The sequence below is a fragment of the Columba livia genome, chromosome 13 (assembly GCF_036013475.1).
Source record: "Columba livia isolate bColLiv1 breed racing homer chromosome 13, bColLiv1.pat.W.v2, whole genome shotgun sequence".
NCBI lineage: Eukaryota > Metazoa > Chordata > Aves > Columbiformes > Columbidae > Columba > Columba livia.
The window spans coordinates 577,548-595,802 of NC_088614.1; the positions used below are offsets into that span (position 1 = coordinate 577,548).

Sequence of the window (18,255 nt, forward strand, 5' to 3'; positions counted from 1 at the left end):
TGCTTCAGCTTCACGTCTGCCCTATTCCAGATCCACACCATGACTGCAGAAAGGGGTGATGGAGATACCGAGGCATTCAGACGGGATGCAGTGCAGAGGGACATGATCTGGGTATAACGACCACGAATTTACACTTTGGTTGGTTGCTGAGGTTTTTTTAGTGTGTTTTTTTGTTTATTTGGTTGGCTTTTGTAAAGAAACTGCAAAGGAGTAACACAGCTATGGCCTTAAGCCTCGGTACAGGATCTTTTTCTAGAAAGAACTGTCAAAAATTATAGAAATTAAAAAAATAGAACTAACATTAAGTTGAAAAGGTATCACTGAACAGCATTGCTAAAATGTAATTAACAAATAACACAGATTTAGCTTCTAAGTACAATTCCATGGACTCAAAGCACAATTGGCAATTAACTTGGCATGTCTCTATGAACTGCTGTTTCAGATGAACTGAAGTGCATCTGTTACTAAAACAACTTCTTCCTTATCTAAAGTCACTCTGAATTCTTTATTCGCCACCAGCTTTTATATTTTTCACACAGAATCCCAGAGTGTCAGGGGTTGAAGGGCCCTGGAAAGCTCATCCAGTGCAATCCCCCCATGGAGCAGGAACACCCAGATGAGGTTACACAGGAAGGTGTCCAGGCGGGTTGGAATGTCTGCACAGAAGGAGACTCCACAACCCCCCTGGGCAGCCTGGGCCAGGCTCTGCCACCCTCACCCCAAACAAGTTGCTTCTCACCTTTCAGTGGAACCTCCTGTGTTCCAGTTTGCACCCATTGCCCCTTGTCCTGTCACTGGTTGTCACCAGAAGAGCCTGGCTCCATCCTCCTGACACTGCCCCTTTCCATCTTGATCCCCAGGAATGAGTCCCCCCTCAGTCTCCTCTTGTCCAGCTCCAGAGCCCCAGCTCCCTCAGCCTTTCCTCACACGGGAGATGCTCCACTCCCTTCAGCGTCTTGGTGGCTGCGCTGGACTCTCTGCAGCAGTTCCCTGTCCTGCTGGAACTGAGGGGCCACAGCTGGACACAATATTCCAGGTGTGGTCTCCCCAGGGCAGAGCAGAGGGGCAGGAGAACCTCTCTCGCCATACTAACCATCCCCCTTCTAATACACTCCCAAACTATCACAGCAAGAACAGTTTTCCTCACAGGTCGAGCGTTTCAAACACAGCAGCGTTGTCCTCCTGAGCGTGAAGGTTCTTAGAGAATCCACGTTCTGCCTGCAGGAGCAACAGATGGGACAACGGCTTTAAAGACACTTGGGGATAGCCGCCCACAGTGACCTGGAGAGGCTGGAGATGATCCAAGGCGGCTGAAGAGGGGCTTGTCCAGAGCAAAAGGGCTGAGGGGACACTCAGCGCCGTGTGCCGGTATCTAAAGGAGGCTGTGAATCAGCTGCAGATCCGGTTGGACAAGGAGTGTGTGGAAAAGCCGCGGGGCGATGGGGACAAGTTACTCCTGGGGAGATTCCCATTGACATGCAGGGAAACTTTTCCCCATGAGAACAATCAGCCCTCGGAATCGTCTCCCCGGGGCAGTGGGGGGTTCCCAACATGGGGCACTTGGAAGATGCAGCTGGACAGGGGCTGGGCCAGCTTGGCCAGACCGGGCTTGTGCCAGGAAAGGTTGGGCCAGGTGATCCCTGTGGCCCCTGACAACACGGGATTCGATGATTGTAAAGGGGTTATTTACTGACATGCATCATTGAAGCTTTCCTTTGAATCATAGCTACTCCTTCTGAGGATGCGACATTCTGAAGAGAAGGAAAAAACTAAAGAAATTCCAATGTTAAACCTAAGCTGATACACAAAATTAAAAGCTACAAAATTGCAATGCAGCTGCAGGCAGAAGAGCCATCAGCTGCGGGATCATAAACTCTACTTTAAACAAAAACCTTTCTCCAAAATGCATTTGTGCACAGCACAATGAATGGCTTTAAAAATACCCCAAAGGTTAGCACTTCGTTATCCTGTTTAAACATAATTAACTCACAATAATGAGCTACCATTTAATACAATAAAAATTCTAATTTCTATCACATTTCACACAAGTATTTAACATACATGGAACTGTTCAATTACTTGGTGGGGAGTAGAACAGAGAAGACTTTTAGGATTAGTTGGATAACTGGATTTTAAATATGAGAAAAATGGGAGTTCAGGTCGCTGAAAGACTTGGATAGAACTTCCACAACCCCGATCTGTGCTTTGTGAACAGGTAAATTAGTTTGTACAGGGGGAATAAACACAGGTTTCCTAAATGAGCAAAGGCTACACAGAGAAGACTCAGCGGCAGCAACGAAAACCCACGGTGAGTAGAAGAGCCGAGGTGGAGCCAGTTAAATGAGACCTTACGAGAGCGAGAGCCATGTTGGATTGACTGAGGACAGCACGATCTAGTTCGCTATGGGCCGCAGCAAATTGTTTGCCTGCACTCAGCAAAACCAATGACTGATTAACCAAACTTTTCCATACTTAGACCAGATATCACCAAGGATGATTTAGCAATCTCCACTATCTAACTGAACCATAGCTGAACTGCAGTTCTAACAATTATTTCCTATAAAAACGCATCAATAGACTGTATAAACAGCACAATATGCTATACCAATTGCTTCTGGGTCACTGCTTCAAAGACATTTCATTAATCTTCAAAGTAATGAAAAACCAGCAGGTTTGTGTTTCCAAAACATGCTTCCCATTCATCTCGTCACTAAGAAATATTGGTGATTTTCAGTGAGTCCCACGCAAACCCTTAAATTTCTTTAGCAAATCCAAAATTTCCCACTATTTTAAGTGACAATTACTAGAAGTCTTTATAATTGCAATTCTTTATCAGGATTCTAGCCACCATCTATGATCTCCTCCACAGACAGCAGGAGCAGATCTCGCGAAGCGCCTCCGCGAGCACACAGATAACAACAACGGAGGACTAATCATTTTTGCTATAGCAACCACAGTGCTGCAATTACCATAGTGACACGAGAAGAATAGCAAAAGTAATCATGAAGAGCTCTCACTTGTTTGGAGCAACGTGTCAGCCAAATAAGTGCGGAACTCTCTAGTGCCCAGTTCTGCTCACTTTAATCAGTTGAAATGCCATTTGGAATAAATATGTCACAAAGCACTTCTGATTTATTTGTAAAAGGGCGATGCAAATGTGTCAGTTGTTCCCTGTCCTTTGGTCAGGTTAATGTGAAAATCATTGCTATCATGTAAAGGTGCTACTTATTTTTGAGGTTCCAATTTTGACATAGTCTACACTTATTACCATAAGTATATCGATATATACACACCTGCTTTCACATATTTTTCCACTAAAATATACACACACATACATATATACAGAAATGTAGTAGACCTTACAGATATACATGTGTACAAACACACATCTGCATGTATTTTTTGCGAAAAAAAGTCTTTCTTATTTGCGTGTTTGGTGCTAAGATTACACTAACATCTGTGACAAACTCATGAGTCACCTCATTGTTGGGGTGTTTTTTCCAGCTCCACTTAAAATAATTTCTACTTGATAGCTATTGTTCAACCTGCTCCCTTTAAGAAAGGAAACCTTCCCCCAATCAGTTGCCTTTGGAGGTTCTCAATAAGGATCCTATTCAAACCTCCCTCCCTTTTTCATATGACAGGTAAATACTTATGGCTGGAAAGGGTATTTTGAATGAAGCTTTTGGAAGCAGGAAATCATGTCAGACAGAGTCACCTTTTGAAACACAAGGTGTTTTGCTAAGATGTCCCAGCAGCCGCATCCCAGTGCCACCAGTGCGGTGGCTGCGGCCCCACGGCAGAGCAAGAGCTGCTGCGGTACAAGGTGCTGCGATCTCCCAATAAATCTCATTTTCCATTCTCATCGTGCTGTTTTGATTCGTCATGCGATGACACTTCTTTCAGAGCCCATTACAGATAGCCAGATTAGTATTTCCAACTGCAAATCATCAGATCTTAATTTCCTTCAACTTATGACAATCATTATTTCGTCACTTCTGAAAAAAGGAGATGCTCAAGTTTGATAAACCGTTTCTAGTAAGGTGTTTTCTTTAACTTCAGCTCCCTAGCAGCAGAATCTGTAAGATAAATGCCTCCCTTTTGAACTATCTAAATACACACAGAAATAGTGGCTACATGTAGATACACATACGGTGTTCTTCTAGGAACGGAGAACAAAACGTGCTGGCATGAAAATGAACACGAGCAGAACTCAACCAACATCCTCCTTTGCACTCAAAGTCTTCTTCCTCCTACCAATTACTGTACGGCCACTCTTGTACACAACTATTGAGCTGCTGCGTGGATTTTTTTATGGGTGTGGTACATTCTTCAACTTCTTTCAGACTGCATTTCATAAAGAACATGGAATTTAGAATTATTTCCCTTCCTTATTAAACATGTTGGTTTAGTACCATATTCACTTCAATATTTTCTAAAACTTTGTTCAATGAGAAAATAAGTATTTGTTATCTTGGTTCTTTTAAATTAATGCTGATAGATGGAAAAAAAAAAATGATGCACTACTCAATTTCCAACCCACTGCTACAACAGAAGAAAGAGTAAATGAAGTTGTAATACCACTCAAATAGTCCCAAACCCGCGCTGCTGTACCACTGCGCAGCACATTCAGTCACATTTTAACTGTAACATCCGAACAGTTCCACTTGGCTTTGCAAAGACATACCAGGGTTTATTAAAATCCCATTAATTATGATAATTTTCTAGAATTAGGATAGCTCATTTGGGCTCATTAGCTACCTTAACCAGAGATGAAATGATCCTACATAATGATTGCTTTCCATTTCTATTTAGTGCCTATCAAGACACATTATTCAGAACACCAGCTTAGAAAATGCTTACAAAAAACTCAATACATTTTTTTTTTTACCGCAAAAACCATAGTATGCTATTAATTCCTTCAGATATTATACATACAAGTGTTTATCTTTGCAGATAAACAGTAAAAGATTTCATGGAAGCTTTTACAAATACTTCAGAAAACGTGTCCAACATTTCACAGAAGAAGAGAGCACTGGTCAGCCTCTATGGTATTTCACTTCCTACAGGTGTGTAAAGCCGCCCCGTTGCAAGGTCAGGCTCTGAGGGGCATTAACCACCCAGCAGAGGTGGCTTCTGGTTCCACGTCAGGAAACCGCTTTGCTGGAACCCTTCAGAGCAGTTCTAAGTGGCAGCACAGGGCAAGAGAATCAGACTCTGGGTCTGATACGGAATCTGACTTTTAACATTAAAATTATCATTTTCTTTAAAAGAGTTTTTAAATCAAAATCACACAGAATCCCAGAATCGACTGGGTTGGAAAAGACCTCAGAGATTATCGAGTCCAACCCTTGGTCCAACTCCAGTCCGTTTACTAGATCAGGGCACTAAGTGCCATGTCCAGTCTCAGTTTACAAACCTCCAGGGCCGGTGAGTCCAGCACCTCCCTGGGCAGCCATTCCAATGCCTGACCACTCTCTCTGCAAAGAATTGCTTTCTAATGTCCAGCCTCAATTTCCCCTGGCAGAGTTGAAGCCCATGGCCCCTTGTCCTATTGCTGACTGCCTGGGAGAAGAGACCAATCCCCACCTGGCTAGAACTGCCCTTCAGGTAGTTCTAGAGAGTGCTGAGCTCACCTCTAAGCGTCCTCTTCTCCAGACTAAACAAGCCCAGCTCCCTCAGCCTCTCCCCATAGGTCTTGTGTTCAAGTCCCTTCACCAGTCGTGTTGCTCTTCTCTGGACCCGCTCCAGCACTTCAATCTCTTTCCTGACCTGAGGGGCCCAGAACTGAACACAATACTCCAGGTGTGGCCTCACCAATGCAGAGCACAGGGGAAAGATCACTGCCCTTGTCCTGCTGACCACACTAGAGGCGTTATGGGCCATACCCAGACGGTGGTGGGAAACGGCTCCTTTTCAATCTGGGGACCTGTCACAAGGGGGTCCCCAGGGATCGATATTGGGCCCAAAACCGTTCAACATCTTCACAAATATCTGGACAGTGGGATCAAGAGCACCCTGATGAAGTTTGCCGATGACACCAGCCTGCGTGGGGAAGCGGACACTTGGGGCCAGCCGCCCCGCAGTGACCTGGAGAGGCTGGAGAGGGCTAACAAGGACCTGACGAAGCTCAACAAGGACAGGGTCAGCTCTTGCACCTGGGCAAATGTCAGCCAGGCGTGCAGCACAGGCTGGGGACAGCCCTGGGGGACAAGCAGCTTCACGAGGGACCAGTGGCTGCCGCGGCAAAGGCCGAGGGGAGACATGGCATCTGACCCCGCTCTGCCCAGCGCAGGCCAGGCCACACCTGCAGCCCTGGGCTCAGCTCAGGGCTCCGCTGCGCAGACAGCCTGGGACAGGCCGAGAGCGGCCGGGAAGGGGCTCCGAGATGATCCGAGGATGTGAGGAAAGGCTGAGGGACCTGGGCTGGAGCAGCCGTGAGCAAAGGGGCTGAGGGCACACTCAGCACCGTGTGCCGGTATCTAAAGGAGGCTGTGAATCGGCTGCAGATCCCGTTGGACAAGGAGTCCCGTGGAAAAGCCGCGGGGCGATGGGGACAAGTTACTCCTGGGGAGATTCCCATTGACACACAGGGAAACTTTTCCCCATGAGAACAATCAGCCCTCGGAATCGTCTCCCCGGGGCAGTGGGGGGTTCCCAACATGGGGCACTTGGAAGATGCAGCTGGACAGGGGCTGGGCCAGCTTGGCCAGACCGGGCTTGTGCCAGGAAAGGTTGGGCCAGGTGATCCCTGTGGTCCCTGACAACACGGGATTCCATGATTCTACGATTCAACAAGTCACTTGACAGCATTTAAGACAGGATCAGTGTCACAATTAACAAGTGTGTTGCATAAATACAGTAAATTAGTCTTTAACAAGTTATTTACATTCACAAGAGTCAGCAGGATCGGGCCTGTGGTACTTTCCAAAATTCTTATTTTAATGCACAGAAAAAAGGTATTTTTTGGTCTACAAAACCAACAATTCCTGTTCATAAGACGACACACACATTGATAAGACACAGTAAGACTGAAAACTAATAGAAATATTCTAATAGAAATAGAATATTCTACTAGAAAAATACAGTCTTTCACTAACCCTCTCAAAAATAGATTTACATATAAATTAAGCTTTTCTTCTGTCCAAAAGCCTTCCAGAATTTTCAATTACAATCATTAATATTTTATCATGTTTCATCAGTTTTATACAAGTCATTTTAACTCATTTACATCTTGGCTTTATTAATTTGTACAACTGAAGAATTGATGAACATTTACTCAAATAACATCTTCTGAACAAGATTAGGGAGAAAATCATGACAAACAAAATAACTGTCTGAGAAAAGCAAGCGGCATTGCACCATGACTCAAAGGAACACTACACGTCCTTAACTGTGGCACTCAAAAGTAGATACGAGTGATGCAGAATGAACCGGGAGAGCAAAAGTTGAATTTGCTTGAATTCATTAATAATTTTTCGCAGATATTTCAAGATTCACACAGTAACAAACCCTCCACTTGCAGAGCTAAAGATCTTTATTTGTTCTTCGATTTAGAGTAGCCAACCAAAACACAAAGAAGATACACACACTCGGGATAGTTTAGAAGGATAAAACTCACCAAAGTCTGCAAACACGGACTGTCCAACAACTTTCACACCACTGGGCATTTCCTTCGTGTTTCCAGCTTTAGAGAAATTCCCATCCTATCAAACAGGAGAAAGAGAACGGGAAAACTGAACTGCAGACAAAGCGATAACATTTGACTCTTGAACCAAATTATAAATTAGTAAACCAAACAAATAAAAAAGTGCTTAAGTAGATAATAAAGAGACATCTCAGCTATGGAAAAAAATGCACTCTGAAAACTAGGACTGAGTTGTTGCGTTTCTAATCCTTCGTGGAATTTTATGGAAATCCAGGAATAGAAACATGCAGATACCATTGTCCATCTATTTTACTGCGCTACAAGAAAGAGATCAGCTAGAACATAATTAAAAGCTATGACTGCTGAAGTACGTTCATGCATACTGACACGCGTCTCTCCGTGCACACGGGGACTGTGCCCGTGCTCCCCCGGCCACAAGAGCACGTATTGCACAGGCAAACGTCCTGAAGAATCTCAGGGTGTCTCAGTAAGGGAATTACTTTGCCTGGGTTTGTAGAGCAATTTAACAGCTCTTAATGGATCAGTAAAGGTATTTTTAGACTGATATATATGTACATATATTTTATAAGCATTACGTGTCTTACTGAGTTGATTGATTCCAAGGAATAGAATTCTTCCTTTATAAAGATGAGCAAATCTATACATACAAAACATATCATGTATTATAATATTTAGAATAGACAAGTTTGAAAAATCCCAAATTTGTAAGAAAATACAAATACGCAGCACCTACAGGGACAGGTCGAATGCCTGTGTAGTCACTAACACTACACTTGTCAAAGTCAAAACTGGTTCATTTTAAGTCTATATAAAAGCTAGATATATAGCATTCATGACCTGCTGTGTGTTGTACAGCTTTCATTCCTTTTGCCTAAATATTAGTATTTAGAGAATACTTTGCAGCTATTATTTTTTTAAATGTTGTTTTATTTATTTCAACTTTCTGTGTTTTAACAGGATGGTTATTTGGGTTCTCTCTCTTACCTTATTTACCCACGTCTCAAACTGAATGGTTTTTGAATCTGGTGATGTGGTAAGGAACAAATCTGCAAGGAAAGACATAACAGACATAAAAGATTTAACATTATATCACACACACACAAATATCTGATTACTCGAAGATATAACTTATTTTAAAATATATTACCTATGTAAGTTATAAATAGATTTCAGTGATGTTTATATATATATATATAAGCAAGAAAGATTAAAAACTAAAAGCCCTCAAGACTATTTTCATCCCTCATAGTCTTCCGTAAAAATACCTATAACTTCTGCACTGGTATAGTTCATACATAAATTATGTTAGCCCCACACAAGCTAGTAAGTGCTGGAAGTTACATATGCACACCAAAGAGCATTTCTTAATAGTAAAGCCAGAATCAGACCTTAAACCTAGAAAAAGATATATGTAGTTACATTTTTAGTAAGTCAAAATTAAAAATAAAACCTACTAAGCATCCTTTTATTATGGATATGTTGAATAAAGCACCAGATACGCTGTTGAGAGGAGGAGAAAAGGAGAGGGAAAAATACTTCAGGCTTCCTTTCCACTCAGATTCTCCCAGCCATTGGAACAGCGCACAGGGGGTGGATGTGCTGGTGTCTGCCCCAGGAGGAGCGAGTTCACCGCCCGGGAGGAGAGAACCGAGCCCGGAAAATGGGGAGAAAAAGCTTTATAAAGGAGGTTAAAAAGAGGGTGGGGGCAAAATTCACTATTTGAATTACAACTCAACGGTAACTCTATAGGCAGAAAACCAATGTTTGTTAAACATTTGGGATCTGAAGGCTCTCCCGTTAGGTGCTGTACTGACTGAGCAGACGGACGGCTGTAAAGGGAATGTCTTCCAGGGAAACAATAAACACCATAAACCCCACACCAGACAACCAAACAACCCCCAAATCCACACGTACACAAAGGAACCAACAAAGATTTTGCTCATATGTTTCTCCCCCAGCTTGAAAGCCATACCATTTCATTTTATTCCCCGAAAACCTGAAATGGCAATTTCCTTCAGAGCACACGCACCCACATTGTACCAGCGTGTTTCACTGGGATGAATTCTGTTGATACTCAATAGTTCTTGAAGGCGAGAGACAGAAGCAATAGGAACAATCTGAAGATATCATAGATGGAACTCAGAAAACATATATACATCTTCAATTTTTGACTTTGCACGTAGGAGAAAGTTTGTGCAATACTGTTGATTACCGGAATAATATTAATAAACTCACTTTCCTACAGGCCAAAATGCCCCTAAATCTCTGAAGAGTTTTTTGAGGTTCAAATAAGTATTTCAGGTGGGGCTGTAGCGCATCCCGGCTGTAATGTACACTGCAACTCCTATCGGGGTTTGATGCAACAGTTACGCTTCTAGGGTGGGAAAAACAAATACAAGAGGTAGATAGGAGTTACACTGGGGGTATTACAAAGTCCTTAGCTCTCAATCATTTATTTAAGGTCAAAACCAAGTTCATTAAAAATAAACCCAGCAAAAATAAAACAGCGCTACCACTTGACTATGTTACATGGGATGGAATTTCACTTAACAATTATTCTTAACTGAAAAGCATATAATAAGGCAGCATATGATGACAACCTCTCAGTGAAAAAAACAAAAGAAAATCTTCTCTTCAATGAGAAAATGCGCTATCACCTATAGCATCCCTACAATAGAGCTTTCTGAATAGAGAGACATTCATGTCCTTAGCATCTTAATGGGAAGTCATATAAGCACTACTATGAATCCAACTATCTACAAATAGTAGTACATGTTGTTTTCCCTTAGCAGTCAGTGTCTCACTTGGGCTCCTCAGAGAGCGCAACGGCCACGTTTATTACTATATTATACCCACCGAATTTTGACATACAGCTATTACCAACTCACTCAAGTATTGGTGAACTGCTTGTAAAAGAGTGTGTGTGATTATATTGCACACATACACCCATTTTGTAAAAGCGTGTAACAATAAGAGAGGTTTGCAATGGATTTTTCTTACACATTGAAAAAAATCAATCAGTCTGAAGCATATTATATTACTTGTTTCTTCCCTCTTCGTTTAATCTGATTTCATAATGTGTAGAGAAATATTCAGAAATATGACTGCACAAGGAATTGAAATAATATAGGAAGGCCAGGAACAACGGGCAGATAAAATCCTGGCCGTCGCGACCAGAATCAAAAGTAGCTTTAAAATGCAGGCATGGTGGCGGGGATGTCCCAAACTTCATAAAATCACAGAATACATTCAGCTATCCGCAGGGTAGGAGGAATAAATCAGGACACTAAATGCAAGTCAAACTACAAAGAGCTAATAGAAAGGCAGTAATTTAAACATGAACACGTGTTCTCATTCTGAGAGCAGGAGCCCAGAGCTGTGTTTCAGAGGGGCAATCAGCTTAAAGATGATTAAATGTCTCTTTTGCACTGATTCCCACCCCCCAAAACAGCTTCTCTTGACAGTCAGTGAATCACTTGTGCCCTTTGTATTTCTTTGTTGACTCCGATCTCTCTTTTTTTCCTACCTTGAGGAATAAAACATATATATACAATGAATAGAACTAAAGCACCAGAGCAGCTCAGAGGCTCCCGGAACATCCCACTGCGCGGGTGCAACGGGCGGCAGATCCTGCAGGAGCAGCCACAGAGAACCCCAGAGAGTCAGGGGTTGAAGGGCCCTGGAAAGCTCATGCAGTGCAATCCCCCATGGAGCAGGAACACCCAGATGAGGTTACACAGGAAGGTGTCCAGGCGGGTTGGAATGTCTGCACAGAAGGAGACTCCACAACCTCCCTGGGCAGCCTGGGCCAGGCTCTGCCACCCTCACCCCCAACAAGTTGCTTCTCACCTTTCAGTGGAACCTCCTGTGTTCCAGTTTGCACCCACTGCCCCTTGTCCTGTCACTGGTTGTCACCAGAAGAGCCTGGCTCCATCCTCCTGACACTCCCCCTTTCCATCTTGATCCCCAGGAATGAGTCCCCCCTCAGTCTCCTCTTGTCCAGCTCCAGAGCCCCAGCTCCCTCAGCCTTTCCTCACACGGGAGATGCTCCACTCCCTTCAGCATCTTGGTGGCTGCGCTGGACTCTCTCCAGCAGTTCCCTGTCCTGCTGGAACTGAGGGGCCACAACTGGACACAATATTCCAGGTGTGGTCTCCCCAGGGCAGAGCAGAGGGGCAGGAGAACCTCTCTGACCTACTGACCACCCCCTTCTAACCCACCCCAGGTACCATTGGCTTCCTGGCCACAAGGGCCCAGTGCTGGCTCATGGTCACCCTGCTGTCCCCAGGACCCCCAGGTCCCTTTCCCCTACACTGCTCTCCAACAGGTCATTCCCCAACTTATACTGGAACCTGGGGCTGTTCCTGCCCAGATTCAAGACTCTACACTTGCCCTTGTTATATTTCATTAAATGAAATATCAACTGGGGGTTATTGCCACTGTTCTCCTTTTCACCCTTAAGCCTTCTCAGAAGCTACATGTCTCAAAGGCTTACACACGTTTTTGTGATTAAACCCGAAAGCAAATGGAAAGCTTAATTTGTACAGGTAATTTCTCATTTTGATCAAGAAAGTGAGAGATTTCAAAGCACACAGAACAAACACATTTCCTTGCAGCAGCAACATAAAAATGCAATGTAATTTAGACAATCCAAATAACTGTTTACAGATCTGTATAGTTCAGAATGACAAATGTTTTCCCCAAGTTTGTAAGAAAAAAACCTATAGGAAAACGCGAGCTCTGCCCTTTACAATGCTTTAGACCAGATGATGTCCAAAGGTTACTTCCAGCTTATTCTATGATTCCATCTGTTTTTTAATGTGTTTGTCCCTACCAGCCAAAAGCATATGAGTAAACAACTCAGAATTTGTGCAATTTATAAATACCTTTTTCTATAGAGCCATAGCAAAATCTGCTTGCAAGCAGCTCCTTCCCAAAGGAGCAGTGTCCCGGAACACACCTCTCACCACTAACGCTATACCCAGCCATGTCTATTATTGCTTAATGCTTTATTATACAAGGGCTGCAGGAGAAGGGCTGGTGCTAACAAATGCATTACAAGGTTCTGTGGCCTACAGAACAATAAAGACACACACACTTCATTCCTACATTTTTTGTATGTTAATGCACTAACCATCTTGAAAACTGCAACGTTTTTGGTTTGCTTCTGGCTGTATCAGGAAAACTCAACCCCTCTTCTCTATGAGGTATGCCTATCCTATCACAGATGCTGAGGAAAATCACTTGGTTAAAGATACGCTGCCATGTTGCCTCTGGAAAGCAGTTCTTGGTGCAGTTTCAGCTGTAGAAAACAAAGCCATTTGCTCACAGCTCTCCAAGTTTAAAACACAAGGGTAAAGCATTGAGGGCTGGATCACAATGCTCTGGTCAAATGCTGATGAAACCAACAGCAGCGCAGTGCGAGATATTTACAACCTGGGGATGTAAAATCAAATAACAGGAGTTCAATCTTAATTATTTACAGAATACAAATGTGCTACTTTTATTAGACAATAGGTACAAAAAGGGACACTCAAAACAACATGCACGGATGTATCAAGCCTACGCCAATCGTAGGTTCTGCAGATATACAAAGGAAACAGGCAATGGGAGGCGGGAAAAACCAGTCTGGCCACTTTCCTACAGCCAATTCCAGAACGAGGGTATTGGATTTGCTGGCCCGGCCACTAGACGCAGCCTGCAGGGCATCTCTTATGCTTTGGATCTGTGACATCATGTAGTAAAGATGAGTAAAATCCTTGGTAGGTGGGACGGGGAAAGTTCTTCGTGTCAGATTCGGTCAGATTTCCTGAAATGGAACGTGCAAGCGAATGGCCAGAAATAAAAAAGCAATAAGGTCTGAAAGGTGTCTCTTAAACCAATGCAAAGTGAAGTGTGTTCACGTTTAAATATGTTTGCCTGTTTCTGATTTAGCAGGCAGTGATCAACATACAACCAATAGGAACTATAGGAAAACACATAAACGCAGTTCAGCAGCCTGGAAATAAGATAAAGAAGCAAGGAGGTTACCAGCATTTCAGATCCACAAGCCTGAAAAACAACCGAAATCTATACCAAACGCTCAATACAGAAGATATCTGACATGCTGTGACACAAAATCATGCTGCATTAGCATTTCACTCACTTCTTTACTTTCCCTAAGAAGTGAGTTGGTGATCAAATTTGGCTGTTCTTTAATTTGCTCAGTAATAAAATGCTGCTATCCAAGCTCTACTAAATCTTACCAACAGTAAATACATATTCACTGAAAAGCACTGAATTCAGCATTAATTCCTACAAAAAAAGGAAATGGAGATAATCAGAAAACAAGGTCTCAGCTTGAAAAAGGGAAGCTGGTCAAGTGTTGTATTGCAAGCTCCAGTAACCTAAAGCACATTACAGAGGAACCACAGCAGCTCCATCCATCGTTATTTGAGGGGATCTGCTGATCTGGACATTGTACCAACACATGGGCCACTGAAGAAAAACAAATCTCCCCAGAAAGCTAGGTACAATTTGTACAGCTAGACTGCATTGAGTTTAGTGCCTTTAGATCGACTTGTATCAATGCTCAACTCACCCTGGATACATCTACAAACACCAAAATAATAATTTGAAGACAATGCGCCCATGACTAGATCCATTTCTGACTGTTTCTATGTTAAGACACCTGACTGAGCATTACCAAACTACTAGTGTTCATGGGGGCTCATCTTGGACACAAAAGCCATCGGGTGCTTGCCACGGGGGCTCAGAAACCAGACACTTCTAATAGAGATGCCCAACAGATTATCACCTGCTGAGACCCCAACGTGTAATGATGACAGATTACCTGTCATGAGAAAGGAATGCCATAGCAAAGACGGACTGAAAGGCAGGAGGGCATTCGAACACCTTGAACATGAAAGCATTTCTACTCTTCCTGCAATCCCCAGCTTCTGGCACCATGTATCTTACAATTCTTGATGCAGATGCAGAAATAAATGTAGAGGCAGTTTCCAACCAAAGAGCTCCACCCCAAGAGCAGGTCCATCTCCCGTCCCTCTTCATCCAGACTCCTCTACACCCAGTGTTACATAGCCACGCTTCTCTATTCCACAAACCCCTATGTTGATCCTCCTCTAAAAACTGAAATCCACCAGCTAATATCCTCTTCTTGCAGAAATTCATGTAGCATTGGCTCCTCACCCTGTCCATCTAAATGCCCAACCTTCAGACTACATTTTTCCCCACCTACCGACTTCTATTCCCATCTCCTGTGCATCATCGCTGCCTTTTGCCCCCTGCTCTCAGTTATGCAGCCAAACATGGGAGAAGGAAGGGGGAAAGGAAAAGGGGGGAAAAGGAAAAGGGGGGAAAAGGAAAAGGGGGGAAAAACGAAAAGGGGGGAAAAAGAAAAGGGGGGAAAAAGAAAAGGGGGGAAAAAGAAAAGGGGGGAAAAAGAAAAGGGGGGAAAAAGAAAAGGGGGGAAGGAAAAGGGGGGAAAGGAAAAGGGGGGAAGGAAAAGGGGGGAAGGAAAAGGGGGGAAGGAAAAGGGGGGAAAGGAAAAGGGGGGAAAGGAAAAGGGGGGAAAGGAAAAGGGGGGAAAGGAAAAGGGGGGAAAGGAAAAGGGGGGAAGGAAAAGGGGGGAAGGAAAAGGGGGGAAGGAAAAGGGGGGAAGGAAAAGGGGGGAAGGAAAAGGGGGGAAAGGAAAAGGGGGGAAAGGAAAGGCTGTCCTACCAATGCTGTTTGAGAAAGGCAGCAATAGCAATTAAGGAAAACAACAACAATCCCCAGTAGACATTTCTAAACCCCATTTCGAAGTGGCTAAATTTGGCCAGATCTTTTCATTAAAGCAGCACAAGCCAAGACACTTGGCTATCTTTCAGGACGGCTTTTCAAAAGCAAAGCGGGTCACACTACGACAAAAGTTGCTCCCAAACCGGCTCCAGCACAACTGCAGTTTGTGGAAGGGGCTGAGCAAGCAGAGCTGAAGTTGGGAAGAGTTCAGGGTGGATTTAGGCAGAGCTCACAGAACGCCAGCGCCACCGCAAAACTGCAGCCAACCTGCTACCACAGACCAGAGGGAGTTACAAACCCTGCTTCAAACTCTGCTTTGGCTTGTTAGGGCTACAAAGACATTGCAATAACACTCAACTGTACAGAACCTGGTGCTAGTCCACTTCTGATTATCCTTGTTATTTTTCTTCACTTTCAAGTGTTGTAAACACCAGTACTAATAATAGACGGAGCGTTCATTTCACTAATGGCTGATTCGACCTTTCTGTGTAATGTCAAAGGGCTTTAATTCAGACTTAAACCCTTCAGCATCTACGTCTGTCTTCACAAGCCAGGGCTTGAGCAACATTCTTAAGTTACAGTTTGATTTCAGATTTACTTCACAGGTTTTACTCAATAAAGGGGGAGGGGGAGGGGAAAGCCCCTATTTTTAAACACTATCAAAATACACCAAGTATTACCCAATTAGAAAATAGACATACACACTCCAGCCATGCCTGAGAAAATGTTCATTTAGGCGGAAGAACAGGTGTGTGTGTGCATGTTCTACTAGACTAGAAGGTACTTGTGGATAAGAACATGCTGTATGTACTGGTATATGGAAATAAAGTGCTCAACGAACAGTCTCTGTTTTGCAGGTGTTGACAGAATGGGTGACAACTGTGTTAAAATAATTAAATGCCATGAAGTCTAAGGACAAGTAAAAGAGAACTCTACCTACATTACAAACTCTCCTCTATTTACATTACAGATTGACCCACCAACAGGATTAAAGGAAGTTAAAAAAGTATTTAAAACCAAAGTTTAAAACATTATTTACAATTAGTTGCACAATATTAGTATGCACAAACCTAATTTTAGACAAAAAAGTTAGATATAGTCAGTTTTACTCCTTTGCTGCATGGAAATGGAAAACCAGACTTGAGGGGTTTTGTGCTTCTGTTGGTAAGGTTTTCATTCGGGTAGAGAAACCCTCTGATGTTGGGTATTTCGGTTTGTTTGCGAGTTGGCACTAGTGCTGCACCAGCGAAAACGGAACATAGCTGCTGCTGCCTAGAGCAATGTAGCTTTTACAGTATAGATACAATTAGCAACGCTAATGAGTTTGCAATTAACTTGCCATGAATTTTTGGTGCTAGTCACATGAAGCAGCGAGTTAAGGAACCACTCCCTTCACTGACCTCCTCCTCGGAAAAATCGAAGCGAAACAAAAGGAATTAATGTGTTCCAAACAAAGTAATTTGTGTTTGCATATTATTAAGAAATCTGCTTAGAATAAAAGAGGTTGTGAATTTATCCTGCTTTTCAAACGGGTCTTTCAAAATTTAGGAAGTGTTTACCGGTACTATTTAGTAAAGCAGATAATAAACAATTACAAACAACATAATTAAGCACTAAAATCCCTTTCATTATTAAACATTGCTATAGAAAAAATCTCTAAGTATTAATTTTAAAGCACCACTTAAATGGAAAATTTTAAAATTAGATTTATGCTGAACAATGATGCTTCTGAATGTGCAGAACGGGTGGGACTGCTCCGCTGGTTTTTAGCGCTTCAAACGTGCGTTTTCAGACAGAAAACTCTGTTTGTTTCCAGAATAAAGGCAACGATATCGCTTCAAGCAGCGACACTCAGTGCGTTTGCAGAACCCACCGGCACACTCCTGCCTCCTCAACAAACTGCTGTTTGGGGCAGAACCAAGTGACTTCTCACCTATATTAAGATATCGCTTCCCATAAAAACAGATTAGTAATCCCGAGTGTCTACATCAGCAGGTAAAAAAAGATGTGATGGGACATCACGCCACGGGAGCAACTTCTACTGAGAGATAACACAGCTGGAAATAGTAAAAAAGCAAGGAAAAGCAAACAAGACTTTACAGATATAGACTGAGATCCTGCAAAATACAGCATGTCTCTTGTAATGATATACTTTCTGCCTCTGTTCTTTGCTGTAAAATCTCAGGTAAGCTCTGTTATCAGACTTTAAAACAGTTAAGGAATTAAAAAATGTAGCTGTTCAAGGAATGAAACCGTGACACGGCATTACTGAATGTGGTTTGGGAACAAAACACAAGGGAGAGGACAAAACCAGGGAGAAGAGCTTGACTTCAAACACAGAAACACACCCCCACCATTTTAAACTGCCACTCAAGGGAAGTTTTTAAAGGCCAGGTAATTTGTTTGCAAACATAACGAGCCTGGTTATTTTAACGGAGAACAAACGCAGATCTATTGGGTAAAACCAGCTTTGATGCTAATATTCTATACCGAGAGGCTACCGGCTCCATCGTAGGGATCTCCCCCGAAGCACCGTCAGTCAGACACGGGGCTTTGCGGCGCCTGCAGCGGAAAAGTCGCCTGCGATTGGAATGACGGCTGTGCACAGAGAAACTATCTCCATTTCTGCATTTAAACTGGAACGTGGGAATCAAAAAGAAAACACATTGTACATGTTCTGCTACATTAGGTTTCTAGATTCCCAAAGCAAAACAATGTAGGAAAATTAACCGTCAGAAATCACTAAGGAGACTGGCAATTAGCTTACAGCAAGCTGTTTCTCACTAATGACTTTTTCCACTTTAGTT

At 43.0% G+C, this 18,255-nt stretch overlaps 1 protein-coding gene across 3 annotated transcripts in view; it reads right to left on the reverse strand.

Annotated features, from left to right (window-relative positions):
• The window catches only part of ITFG1 (integrin alpha FG-GAP repeat containing 1), a 92,156-nt gene that overhangs the window by 54,372 nt on the left and 19,529 nt on the right, over positions 1-18,255 (reverse strand). For all 3 annotated transcript variants that reach the window (XM_013367794.3, XM_065028580.1, XM_065028581.1), the window contains exons 7-8: positions 8,654-8,715; positions 7,622-7,706 (exon numbers count right to left, since the gene is read on the reverse strand). In XM_013367794.3, the coding sequence (XP_013223248.2) occupies positions 7,622-7,706; positions 8,654-8,715 (147 nt within the window). The remainder of the gene's footprint in view (positions 1-7,621; positions 7,707-8,653; positions 8,716-18,255) is intronic.